General features: G+C 56.2%; 3 protein-coding genes across 3 annotated transcripts; 2 read left to right on the top strand and 1 right to left on the bottom strand.

Annotated features, from left to right (window-relative positions):
* Positions 1-4,421: 4,421 nt before the first annotated feature.
* Positions 4,422-7,202, top strand: GMORB2_3020 (Dolichol kinase; the record flags this gene model as incomplete). The annotated part of the gene is made up of 1 exon (XM_035464996.1): positions 4,422-7,202. One exon carries the CDS (start codon positions 4,422-4,424, stop codon positions 7,200-7,202), a length of 2,781 nt encoding a protein of 926 aa, XP_035319234.1.
* Positions 7,203-7,461: 259 nt separating this feature from the next.
* GMORB2_3019 (origin recognition complex subunit 2) lies at positions 7,462-9,369 on the bottom strand (the record flags this gene model as incomplete). Its single annotated transcript, XM_035464995.1, has 2 exons — positions 7,462-7,549; positions 7,748-9,369. 2 exons carry the CDS (start codon positions 9,367-9,369, stop codon positions 7,462-7,464), a joined length of 1,710 nt encoding a protein of 569 aa, XP_035319233.1.
* A 253-nt stretch (positions 9,370-9,622) lies between these two features.
* On the top strand, positions 9,623-10,519 carry GMORB2_3018 (phosphatidylglycerophosphatase GEP4; the record flags this gene model as incomplete). Its single annotated transcript, XM_035464994.1, has 3 exons — positions 9,623-9,832; positions 10,118-10,357; positions 10,511-10,519. The coding sequence occupies 3 exons, from the start codon at positions 9,623-9,625 to the stop codon at positions 10,517-10,519; spliced, it is 459 nt and encodes a 152-aa protein (XP_035319232.1).
* Positions 10,520-13,079: the final 2,560 nt, after the last annotated feature.

Here is a 13,079-nt window from a genome sequence, read left to right as displayed (position 1 = left end):
GATCATATATATATATATATATATATATATATAATATATTACACGTAAATCACAAGGAAGCGGCGACACACGGCTGCAGCCCGGTGGAGTATTTTGGCAGGAGGAGCATGAGGGGCTGGTGCAAGTATGGAGTCGGTATCAACCAAGAAACCCAGCATACAGTAGTGAAGTAGCATCGCTAGCTAATGCTAGGTAGTGAATAGCAATTGACCCGATTTCTGTTACAGAATAGGCGTAGCGACTACGGGTGGAGGTATTACTCGTGTGAGGGTCAAGATGAAACGATGGGAGAGAGGAGAGGAGAAGAAGGAAGAGGACAGTTGAAGACATGTGCAAGAGAATCATCAGACTAGTGTTGGTAGCGATACTAGCAATAGCATCATCAGCTACAACTGCGGCGGCAGAGCACAGTACGGAGCATCAGCTAGACGGAGTGGGGAAAGTAGGCAAGCGGCATCGTCGTAAAAGGCCAAGGCGGTGGTGGATGTGGATAACAGATCATGGACCGTGGACCATGGAGGGAGGACAATACGAGGAATGACGAAGCTTTTGCCGGATGGTCGGATGGCGGAGTGAGTCGGTACGACGTCGATCTTGTCATCCTGCGCAAAAAGATCTTCCCGTCTAGCCTCTCTTCTAGGCGGTGTTATGGCAGAGAGAGAGGGAGAGAGTGTGTGTGTGTGTGAGAGAGAGAGAGAGAGACGAAAGGGAGGGGCGGGAGAGAGAAGTGTGTTGTCTGTTGCTATTATTACTCTACCTGCACTCTGTACAGATTACTCGTGCTAGGTTGTTGTTGCTGTTTTACGTATTATTATTAGCAGTAATAGTCGATACGAGGCGGTTATACGACGTAGTAAGGGAGAGAAGAATCATGATACGAAACAGAATATCACTACGGCCAAGCGAGAAGAGAGGGGGGAGAAAAGGTCGGAAAGAAGAGAGAGAGAGAGGGAGAGAAAGCGACTGGTTTACTGACGATTCGCAACAGAATGATACTCTCTCGTGCAGGTAGGTCATTGTGGGCACCCCTTCGGACCGCCGGGGACAGCTGCACAGTTGCAGTCGCAGTTGCAGACTTCCATGCAGCTGTATCAGCAGTCCCAAGGGGATCGGGAGATCAAGCTCGGGCTCTCTGACTGCGAAGTGTCTTGGATTGGCGGCAAGCAACTGGAATTCAGCGATTCCCAGCCATCCGAAGATTGAGATTGGGACCGGGGTATCATCTACTATCATCCAATCATCTCAGTACAGCATTCGTACGCGACAGGCTCTCTCCTCATCAGTCTCTCCCTGCCTCTCACTATGGAACAAGGAGTAAGGAGGAGGAGGAAGAGGAGGAGGAGGAGGAGGATGAGGGGAGAAGACAGTGAATAGGAATCGGTTGGCCGTCCATGAACCGTCCATCAGCCGCCCCGCCAGGCCTCTTGTCTCTGGTCCCGCGTGCGTAGCCCAGCAGCCCCGCTCACACCTTGACGGAGTAACGCTACGACTGCTAGACAGGTCGATACCATGTATCATGTATCGTCGGTGAATTTTTCTCTCCTTTCTTGCCGTGCGCGTGTCTCTCTCTCTTCTCTCTCTCTCCCTCTCCCTCTCGACTACTACGGGTATTACTCGTACGAGTAATGACTCCATTACGTGTAGATTATTCATCAACGTCTAAATGTTCCTATTCGTATTTGTGGTGAGGGTATTACTCAATACAATATCATGTAGCGCAGCCTGATAAACTCTGGCTAGTATTACATATGCTAGAGTAACGGCCCGTTTTACAAACTCTTTTTTTTTTCCCCTCCACACTTCTGCTCTCTTTCCGAGGACTCTTTCTGAGGACAATGACGGATACGTGGCTCGTGCCATCTGACAATCCATCTCTCTACCAGCATAACGTTTGGCGCCGTCTTGACCAGTCTTCGATAATGGGCGTATCGTTGAGGAGGAAAAATAGCAGGTCGGCATCCAAGTTTTAGCTGCAGCTGGTGGTGGCAAGGAGGAGAGGAAGAGGCAGCAAGGCAGTAATCATCGGATAAGATACTGCCATTTCTACCCAGCCACCCGCCTGCATATATATATATATATATATATATATATATATATATATATATATATATATATTATCGTTGCTTCCTACTACCAGGCGGTACATCAGTCTTGATGATACTGATAGCCCTCGTAATAGCGATGCCACCAGGCGTTGCAGTACGATGATATAGTGATATAGTGATTACTCTGGGGTCTCTGCTCTCTGAGAATATAGCCACTGCCATACGCCGCCAAGACTGGTATATGTAAATATCATATCGAACGTATCACGGACAGCCAGCCGCGAGTCCAGCTGCGCTTGAGCCGTTAGGTCGCTGTGCACCTGTGGACCTGCCTGCACTATACAGGTATAACGGTGTATCGCAGCGTGCTCGTGCCTGTACAGGTGATGTATGATGTACCCGTGGACTGCCACTCCTGCTGATATGAATGCTGTAATCTGTACAGAGCAATACTCCGTAGTCGGTAGAGCCCCCCGTCTCGGACAGCCGCCAGCTGTGCATGCACGCCATCTGGCGACACCCTACAGATTACCTGTCGCTAATCGTAGCTGCGCCTGTAGCTGCGCCTGCAGCTGCGCCTGTAGCTGCGCCATCTCCCTCGTGTATTACAGCATTACATAAGCAGTCGATGACTCCTGAGTCTCGCCATCATATCCACGACATTTATGTACTTTTTGGTGGTGTTCTTCAACAGGAACTGCAGACAGATCAGACCCCCCCTTGATACTATCACTCTGCACAGCGACGCGGGGGAGGGGGGGACTGCGAATGTCCTGGACGGCCTCTTGGAGAATGGCATCATCTTCGACACACTGCATGCCACATACTCCTACTCACTACTCCTCCTACTCACTACTCCTCCTACTCACTACTCCTCCTACTCACTACTCCTCCTACTCACTACTCCTCCTACTCACTACTACTACTGCTGCTGCTGCTGCTGCTGCATTACCATGACTACATTACTATTGCTCGAATATCAGCTAATAATACTACCTGGCCACCACACCACCCATCTTGGATGGTGCCATCCGTCATCCTCTCCACGAATATTCCCCCCGATGACCTGTCGCCAGTCAGAGCCTCAGTCCCCATGGCCGGGATGCCACCCCCGTCATTGCTGCATGCGCCACATCCAATAGGCAAACGGATGACGGCCATATGTCCACACGCTACGCACGTTACGACGACTCAAGAGTCGGGGGATGGTTATATTTACATGTTATTTCGCTCGCAATTACGTACGGGCAGGATACCGGTACATGCGAAATACCATCGCTTGCTGACGGCTACTGCTATCACTATGCCGCATCACCACCCACCTACTCCCGCTCGCTCGTCTACGCCCTACATCGTCGTACGGCCTCGAGGGAAAAGACGGCAACCTGTGCAACGCCACATGTGACTCCTCCTGCACCTCGGATATCATAGAAGCCATATGCTTGTCGGATCCGGTGCAGCTGAACGGGAGCGAGGCTAATGTCTTACCCGTAGGCTCGTAGCACCAACACGCTCTATCCAACGGACCGAGGGGCAGGGACCGAGGAACAGAGCATGGAGATGTTGACAGGAATTGTTTCACTGGAAATCACAAGACATTGTTTGATGTTTCATTGACAGTTGCTCCCAACACAGCTGGTGGGCAGTCGCAGTAATGATACCGTACCGCTGCTGCTGTGTTGACGATATCCGTAATCTGTATCGCATGTCGTCGTGACACCCACCCAGAGCAGCACGCAACATGCCCTCTACCATCATCCCGCCACACAATAAGATACTCTCAACCCTGCCAAGCTTCACTGCCCTGCCCCTCCACCTAAAACATTGAAACGACTTGCCTCGGTTCTCATCCATTTATTTGGACCGTGTCACTCTGTCTTTGATGCCTCTCGTTTCCCTCTTGTTTACATCAATAACCCATCTCTCCAGGTTTCAAATTTTTTTTTTTTTTTGCATTCCATCCCACCGCAAACAAACATCCTGCATAAACCCCCTCCCCCCTAGAATTTGTCTCTTCTTTGACGGCATAATAGTATTACTTTTCGCTGCCAATACATGCTGCTCATACTCCTACGATAGAGGCCCCCCCCCTCCCCTCCACTCTCATCCCGACGGCAATCGCCCTCAGCTACCGCTGCTAACTGGTACTGAACTACGTGCCTCTTCGACTTGCCATCTCCCTCGGCGACTCTCTTCGGCCCTTGCATACATTCCTCCCAAGACAGAGCATTCGCGAAAAGAAGAGAAAAAGAAAAAGAAGAAAAAAAGACTATCGCACACGACTTCCTTCATCTCTTAATCTAGGCGGTTCCTGCCTCGTCACCCGCCATCCATGATTGCCCACCACGCGACCCCGTCCTCCTCCTATCCGTTGCCATGTCACAGCCCAGCCAGAACGAGGGCCAGAGCCAGAGCCAGGGCCAGGACCAGAGCCTCCCTCCCGATCCTTCCCCGCCGCTGCTCAACCCAGACGACCAGGATTATCTGCGCGGCACATGGAATAGATCGCCTCATCCATATCACCACGCGAGCCCCGGCATTCCCCATGCTTCCGACCGCCTGAATCCGACGACGTCATCCTCCCCCCCTCACCAGCACCCTACCTCGATCGAGTTTACGAAGCCGTCGGCTCCGTCGAATAATCACCGGCTCAACATCAAGGACTCCTCGCCCGCCAGCGAGAGCGGTACGGAAGCAGACGATGAGCACTTTCTCAAGGGCCTGCCCGCCTCGCGCACGAAGCTGCACAAGGGTCTGCGCAGTCGCGCCGGCGAATACCTCTCCAGGTCGCCGTCGCCGCTGCCGTCGCCGTCCGCAGCAGACGGCCACGGGTCCGGACTCGCGGGGGGGAGGGCGCGGTCCCGCAATTCACGCGGCCACGGCGGGAGGGGCTCCCTGCTGACCATGCTGCGTCGTCACAAGGCCCTCTCGCAGCGTGCCGCTGAGCTGGCCAATGTCGTGGCCCTGGGCCTCATGGTCCGGTCCAACCGTCAGGTTGCGCCGCTGCTCACCGTCTGGGGGAGGGACTACGAGCTGCTGAGCCTGATGTACGCCGGCCTTCTGGCCCTCTACCCCCTGCGCGTCATCGTCTGGGCTTATCGGAGGGGGAGCCCCTCCACGGCCGTGCCCCTCAGGATACCGCCCGACGCGGATCCGGCGCCGATCCTCTACCCGCCCGTCATCACGAGCTTCGTCTCGCTGCTCGTCGCCACCGATAACCCGGCCGTCATCCTGCCCAACGTCGTCCTCAGCATCTGCTCCTTCCCGCAGAGCCTGGTGCCCCGCTTCGAGCTGGACACGTACCACTCCGTCCACTGGGCCCTGTCGTGCCTCCCGCTCGTGTGGGCCGGCGCCGCGTCCCAGCACCGCAGCGCCCACGCCGTCGCCTCAACCGCCCACGCTTACCTGACCGACGAGGACATGACGCTCCTCTACCCGCTCCACCAGACGCTCTGCGCAGTCCTGCACCGTCTCACGACCACGAGTCTGTTGACGGCAGAGCTGCAGCTCTTCTCCGTCTCCCTCGTCAACCTCCTCACCCTCGCCTCGTCCCCCCAGGCCAAGGTGCTCAAGTCGCTCCTCTGGATGGGTGGGATGGGCATCCTCGTCCTGTGCGGGCCTGTCATCCGCGCCGGCATCGACCTCGCTCGCGTGCCCAAGTGGCGCTTCCGCAGAGTCTCTGCACACCGCAAGCAGCTTCCTGTCTGGAAGGAGCTGGTTAGGGAGTTCTCCTGGAAGCGCATCAAGAGCGGGCTCTTCTCGTCAGGCGACGACCCCTATTCCGATGTCCCCGACGAGTCGCCCGCGTCGTCGGACAGCAACAGCAACGGCGACGGTCCCCGCGGTCCCCGCCGCCGCCCGTCGTCCTCCCGCGGCCCTAAGCGCGTGCAGACGACAGGGACGGCCGGTCTCGAGTCGGACGCTACGAAGAGCCTCCAGCGTGAATCCTGGCCATCCGAGCCTAGCAGCCTCCCGCGTAGCCAGACGCTCTCGTACACGTCGCAGCACCACCGCAGAGGCTCGCGCACCCCCTCAGGCCGCAGGCGGCGCGCCATGTCGTCGTCACTCCGCCCGATTGTAAAGCTCACGTACACCCAGGCTACGATCCGCAAGTGGCTGTACGCGCTGTACGTCTACGCCGTGATGATCTTCGTCATCCTCGCCGGCGTCCGCACGCACATGGAGGTTGCCGCCTTCCGCGGCAGGGACCCCATAGGCTGGGGCCTGGGATACATGCTGGGCGACCTGTCCTGGTTCCGCTTCGAGGTGGTCGGCGCCAACCTGGAGAGGTGGATCTGCCTGCCGTCGCGGGCCAGGAAGCAGGAGTGCAGGATGGGATGGGTGCAGCACCTCCGGCAGGACGACTTTGGCGAGGCCAACACGCGTCTCCTCGTCTCGGGATACTGGATCTGCGTCCTCGTGGTGGGACTGCTGACCGTCTTCCGCCTGGGCACCGTCTACGAGGTCGACACACGCCGCAAAGTCTTCCACTTCACAATGGTCGGCATGCTGCTCCCCGCGACGTTTGTCGATCCGGCCTTCGCGGCGCTGGCCCTGTCCCTGGCGCTGGCCGTGTTCCTGCTCCTCGACCTACTCCGGGCGAGCCAGCTGCCGCCTCTGTCGAAGCCCATCGCCTCGTTTCTGGCACCCTACGTCGACGGCCGGGACTTCCGCGGCCCGGTCGTGATATCCCACATCTTCCTCCTGGTAGGCTGCGCCGTGCCGCTGTGGCTCGCGCTGGCGACCCTACCGCGCTCCGGGGCGGGCTGCTCCCGCGGGTGGGAGCTCCCCTCGCGCGAGGTGAGCATGGTGTCCGGCGTGGTCTGCGTCGGGCTCGGCGACGCGGCGGCATCGCTCATCGGCCGCCGCTACGGCCACAGGAAGTGGCTCTGGGGCGGGGGGAAGAGCCTGGAGGGCAGCCTGGCCTTTGCCCTCGCCGTGGCTGCGGGGCTGGCCTTTGCGCGCGCCTGGCTGGCCCTGGGCGCTTGGCCCGCCTCGCAGACGCAGACGGCCACGCAGGACGCCTTGGACACGGGGAGGAACGTCGCCGCCTGCGCGTCCATGGCTAGCCTGACCGAGGCGGTGCTCACGGGCGGTAACGACAATGTCATCGTGCCGGTTGTCCTGTGGACGTGTGTCAAGAGTTTGGCGATATGATTATCCTCCATTAGCATTGCTCGGCGTTTTTCTTGATTTGGGTGTTTCTATCTCTTTGTCCGTGAGCAAACCGGACTTTCTTCTTTTCGTTCGTGATAGAGAAAGAAATCAATCAGTAGACGAAATGTCCTTGTTGACTGTGTGTTCTTTTTTCTTGACTATGCCGTTATAAATGTCCTTGTTTGAATGTCTAGGTGTGTTTTTGTCCATATATTCTATACATGCTAGGTAATTCTACAATAGCCTGCCCCTTGGCTGTCTATCCCATCAAGTCTTCGAGTATAGTTTCGAGCTCATCCTTGGCAAACGGGACGCTTAGAAGCTCCGTACCCAAGGCATCCTTTTTGCTGGTGATGATTTGATGATCATGGAATCTGGTTATGTTAGCGGATGGGAGCAAAGAAAAGGGGGAAGAGAGAGAAGGGGGGGGGGGGCAAAAAGAGACCAAGGCACACGGCCAACGCCGAGGCCAAAGAAAAATAGATGAAGAGAGAGAGAGAGGGAGGGAGAGAAGGGAGATAAGTGAAAGAGAAAAAAAGACTCACTCCTTGAGCAGTGTCCGAAAAGCCATCTCGGAACTACAGATGAATTCCTCGACAGCCTTATTATACACCATCCTGTACTCGACGCCTACATCCTCGGGGGGCGAGGACTCATCCTCCTCCATGGCGATGAGCACCTCCCCGACGAGCAGCTGAAACAGGTTCTTGGCATTGTCGGGGAGGCTACGCAGCACAAAGGCGACGCCCTCGCGGCCGTTGACGCGCCTGGCGTTGCGGCCTAACAAATCATGCACGTCGTCGACGACGTCCAATTCGACAGTGTAGGGGGACAGGGTGGTAGCGTCGTGGAAGGCGAAGCAGAATGCAGAGCGGAGCCCCACATCCCACAAGAGGGGGAAGTCGGGCGTATCGGCCGAGCAGACGAGCCGGACGCGCGGGTGGGACGCCAGGCGGGCGAGGATGGACTGGTGGGTCGGGCGGCGGAGGGGGGCGGCGTCGATGGAGTTCACCATCAGGGTCAGCAGACCCGACGTCGAGGAGAGATGTGTGAGCAACGCCTGGGCCATGGAGGATGGCGTGGTGGACGGGATGCGTAGGTCCAGCGCCGCACCTGCGGTGCTGAGGATGTCGCGCACGGTAGTCGTGGGGGCGTACCCGTTCACCATGACTATGGGCGACGATGACGACGACGACGACGGCTGTCCACCCGGATGGGGATGATGGCGGCGCGCGAGGTGGCGCGCGAACCTGCGAAGGAGGGCCCTCTTTGATCCCATGCCGTACAGGCAGATGCTGAAGCCCTGCGACAGCTCAAACGCCCACTGGGGGAAGGACTCGGCGTGCAGGGCCTCAAGGTAGGCCACGTCGCCGGCGTGACGGTCCGGGTAGTCGCGCAGGACGGAGAAGTACTCGTCGTGCGAGAGCGGGGCGACGCTCTTGAGCGTCCTGTCCGACGTCTTGGGCCGGCCCGGCCTGTTCTGCACAAAGTACTGCTCGTGGGGGGGGAGGTCGCGCGGCGGAGGTGAGGGGGACCGGCGACGGACCTGCTGGCGCCGTCGCCGGCGGGTCACCTCTGCCTCTGCTCCCGACTCTGCCGCCTCCGCTGAGGGCGCCGTGGCCTCGGGCGGCGTGCCTGCTGCGGCGGCGCCGTGGTCGGTGGACACTGCTGCCGCGTCTTCGTCGCTCGAGTCGTAGATCTCGCGTGCCAGCCCGTCCTCACCCACGTCGTCGTCATCCGAAGCGTCGCTGTCGCCGTCCCCGACCACCTGCTCTATCAGGGCGCGGGCGCTCTTGCGCCTGGCTGAGCGGTCTGCTCCGATGATGAGGGACGGCCGTCCCGTTGGCGTAGCTGCCGGGCTGTCGGCTGTCGAGGCTGCCCCCCTGGTGGGTGTCCGTGCGGAGGATGCTTGACGGCGCGCTCGGGGAGTAGGCGTGTCGCCCCCGCTGGCGGCGGGGTTCTTGGGCGGCCGTCCGCGCTTACGAGGGGTGGATTTGGGAGGTTCGGATGGTGGTGCTTGGTGTTCTTGCTCCTGGGGTGCGGCGCCGTCGTCTCCATTCCTCGTGACAACGTCGCTGTCGGACGATGGCGCTTCTCCGCCGTCGGCAGCGTCTATCTCGTCGATGGACCTTTTGCGGGGGGCATCTTGACCTGATATTATCGACATGGGTTCAGGAGGATGTCAACTTTGTATATGGCTTAGGTTCAAGGCTATGAGCTTCTGTCGATGACGGAAGACGCGTAGTTGGGATTAATCGAGACGCGTTGACCATCTGGGGTGTGGCGTAAAAAGAGATGTGGCGCTGATTTATATTGGTCTTCGTCATACTCCATGTAGTACTGGACTGTCAGGCAAAGCCACCTGCACTTTCCAACTTCAAAAAACTCTCCTCCTTGTCCTTCATCCCACAGTTCGGACGATGTTCAACCTCAATCTGTCGGCTTCATTAAACGTGGTGAGGATCCTCTTCAAGCCCGGACTCTGTTTGCCTCACCACACCATCTCCAACTTTGCCGACCTTCCGATCCCGCTGGACAAGGCTCTTCACAGCAATGGCCATGGATCTGCCCAGGTGAGAGCTGTGGTGCTGGACAAGGATGACTGCTTTGCCTATCCTGATACGAATGAGGTGTATCCAGAATACAAGGTTTTTCTCTTTTTTTTCCCCCCCTTTCTTACTGCCATCGCATACAGACACACACACACACTCTCTCTCTCTCTCTTTCTCCCTCTTCACAGCTATCCTCGTGTATGTGTGTGTGTGTGTGTGTGTGTGAATAGAGAGAACACAGCCTACTAACTGAGAAATTGATAGGACCGCTTTGAAGAGCTAAAAAAGGCCTATCCCGGTCGCAAGCTACTTATCGTCTCCAACACAGCCGGTGCTAAATCGTGGGACCCAAAACTGAAGCAGGCAGAGAAGCTAGAGGCGGGCACTGGTCTCGTCGTGCTCCCTCACTCTGTCAAGAAACCGGGGTGCGGAGACGAGATCATGGACTACTTCAGGAAGCATCCCGAGACGGGCGTCACGCACCCTTCGCAGATTGCCGTGGTGGGCGATAGACTGATGACGGATATGATGCTCGCCAACATGATGGGAGGATGGGGGTTCTGGGTCAGGGATGCGGTGGCCCCTCCTGAAAAGAAGAGTGTCGTAAGATTCGTCCTCTCTCCCCCTCTCCATTTCCACTATCCTCGAGATGGCCTGCTGCTGACACGGAATCTTGGTGTGTTAGTTTTCAAGATTGGAAAGACGTCTATTCCCGTACCTGCTGGCAAGGGGGTATCAAGCTCCCGAACCTCGCAGTCCGTTTGAAGAATGAAGGAGAAAGCACACAAGACCCTATCACACGCTACCTTTGGCGAAAAGGGGACTACCTGTGTGGTGCCTGACCAGGGGGGGCACAGGCACAGGCACATGCACACGCGCGCTGTCATACATCCTTGTTGCAGAAACGCCTGGTCTGCATCACAATGGAGGGTGCACGCGCAGTGAATCGCTGCGAATTGGTTTCACTCACACGCAGACATTGTCCGCTGCGAATCGCTTAGCTGGGGCCAGTCGCTTTCCACCATGTATTGATACCTTTTGTTGCCTCGTCGTCTAATCCAAGTACTGGAGAGCAGATGCCTTCGTATCGATTGACTGCATTGAAGGAAGAAAGAAAAGAGGACAGGCACTGAATGACTGAATCAGGTCTGGCTCATCCATGGTATTAAAACAGCCCCATGACCGCCTCCTTTCAGAGAAGAATATACTCCCAGAAGAAATCAATCTCTCCCATCTACTGGCAGCCAACAATAGAGAAGGGAGAAAGAGACGACAATAGCCAATCCTTTCTATATTTTCTCGTGCACCCTCGTTTCATCGTCGTACAAGACCACTCATACTCACTGCCCGTCCCCTCTTCTCCCGTCCCCTCTTCTCCCGTCCCCCTCTCCCCCCCCCCTCCGCTTCCCCTCTATTCCTTTTCTTCAACGGGATCTTTCTCTCTTCTCTCCTACTACATCCTCTATTCCCTCGTCCCTCGACGCATACAAGAGAAGAGAAGAGAAAGGTTCCTAACCGAGGGACAGGTACTTTGGGGGCTGAACAGTATGGGTGGAAAGACGTGGAGAGAAGAGGAAGAGTCCTTCTTTTGGAAAACTGTTCTCCCCATCTCTCCTGAAGGCAGTGATCCGGCTAAACGTCAGAAGACATGGAACGAGTGTGCTGAGATGATGAGATGCAAGCTTGGGCATCTGGGATACCGGAGCTACAACAAGCAATTGCTCTGTACGTTCTTCTTCCTCTCCGCCCTCATCATCCTTTTTTGCACTGTTACTGACCGATTCTGTTTCTAGATGAGCATTGGTATCAAAACTGTCGGAGTGTCCGTCCGTCACCGCGGGCAAGGGCCTACGTAAAGGCATACATGGAGCAGCGTGGTATGTCTCGGTGCTGCCCTTTCTCTTCTCTACCCCCCCCCCCTCTCCAAAGTCCCTGTGTATCTGGTTCAACTGACTTAACACACACACACACACACAAAAAAAGGTGACGACCCCATCATCCCGTCTCACGAGGTACAACCCTCGCGTCCACGACGCACCAGACAAAAGACGACGGCGGTCCGGTCAACCGCCACGTCCAACAAGATGCAGATGAATTCATCTCCCACCTCGGCACCCACATCCATACCCTCTACCTCGGCCTCTCGTCAGCTACGACAAGATAACAGCGATACTGCTCTCAATCACACGGGGGGGCAGGCAGGCAGTGGCATGATGCCTCACGGCTACGACGGCTACTCCCTCCCCCTGGCTCGCAACTACTCCGTCCACGTCTCTCCTTACGTATCCAACCTACCCGTGCGGCACCATCTCCACCCTCCTCCCTCGACCACCATCGCCACCCGCCAGACGGAGCCGGCAGGCTACGAGGGCCACATGCATATGCCTCTCCTCCTCATCCCCAACAGGGGCTTCACCTCTTCGCCGTCGGGGTCACCTGAGAGGAACGACGGCGCCGGGAATGTCTGGTCCGATGTCGCGCGGTGTGACGTTACCAGTACGCCCGCCAGCTCTGTGGGACAGCCTAGCCGTCGACCATCGGTGCACACCACGCCTTCTCCGCAGACTGCTGCGAAGAGGAGTGTCCACGCCGCAGCTGGTGGGAGATCACTTTGTTGATCGTCTGGGTTCTTTAGATTCGGGACTGCACGGCCTGTTTCTTTTCTCTTCTCACATTCGTCTTGTATCTACACCCTCTTCTTCTCTCTGATTCTCGACCTTTCCCGTCCTTGACTTTTCTTTTGCCTCTTGTCTTTGGGCTCTATTCTCTGACTAACTTTCTCTCTTCTCTTGTCTTTCTCGACTTTTCTTTTCTTCTTTTTTTTTTTTTTTGCATTTCCCATTTGATTCTACATGTATTCTTCGAGGCTCTTTAATATGGCGATAATGGGATGAGTACGCGGGTTCGGTTTAGTATGGTACATATATGGTCAGATGGTTCGGTTCAGCATGGTTCGTATTTTCTTTCTTCCTCTTCGTTGTTTAATAGCCCTTCTTTCCCATAAATTCGCATCGTTTCTTTTTCCTGGGAAATTTATAAAAATCTCTCTTTCTTTTTCTCATGATATATAATATAGTATTACAACGGTGTTGGACCACATCTCTCTCGTACGTTTCACTCATACTTCACCCGCCAAGCACCGCTATCGGTCAAAAGAGTGGGTCATCAATCTTATCAAGACACTACTGCAGGATCCAAAGCGGTCAATCCCGGCAGAAATATTTCTCTCTCAACTCACTCAACGCTCTCTCTCACTCTCTCTCTCTCTCTAAACTCAATGCTCTGTCCCCTTCCGCGATAATCAATACAGAGCGCGCGCGTCTAC

Source organism: Geosmithia morbida, assembly GCF_012550715.1.
Source record: "Geosmithia morbida isolate 1262 chromosome Unknown scaffold_15, whole genome shotgun sequence".
NCBI classification, from domain to species: Eukaryota; Fungi; Ascomycota; class Sordariomycetes; order Hypocreales; family Bionectriaceae; genus Geosmithia; species Geosmithia morbida.
This window is presented reverse-complemented; position numbering and strand designations above follow the sequence as displayed.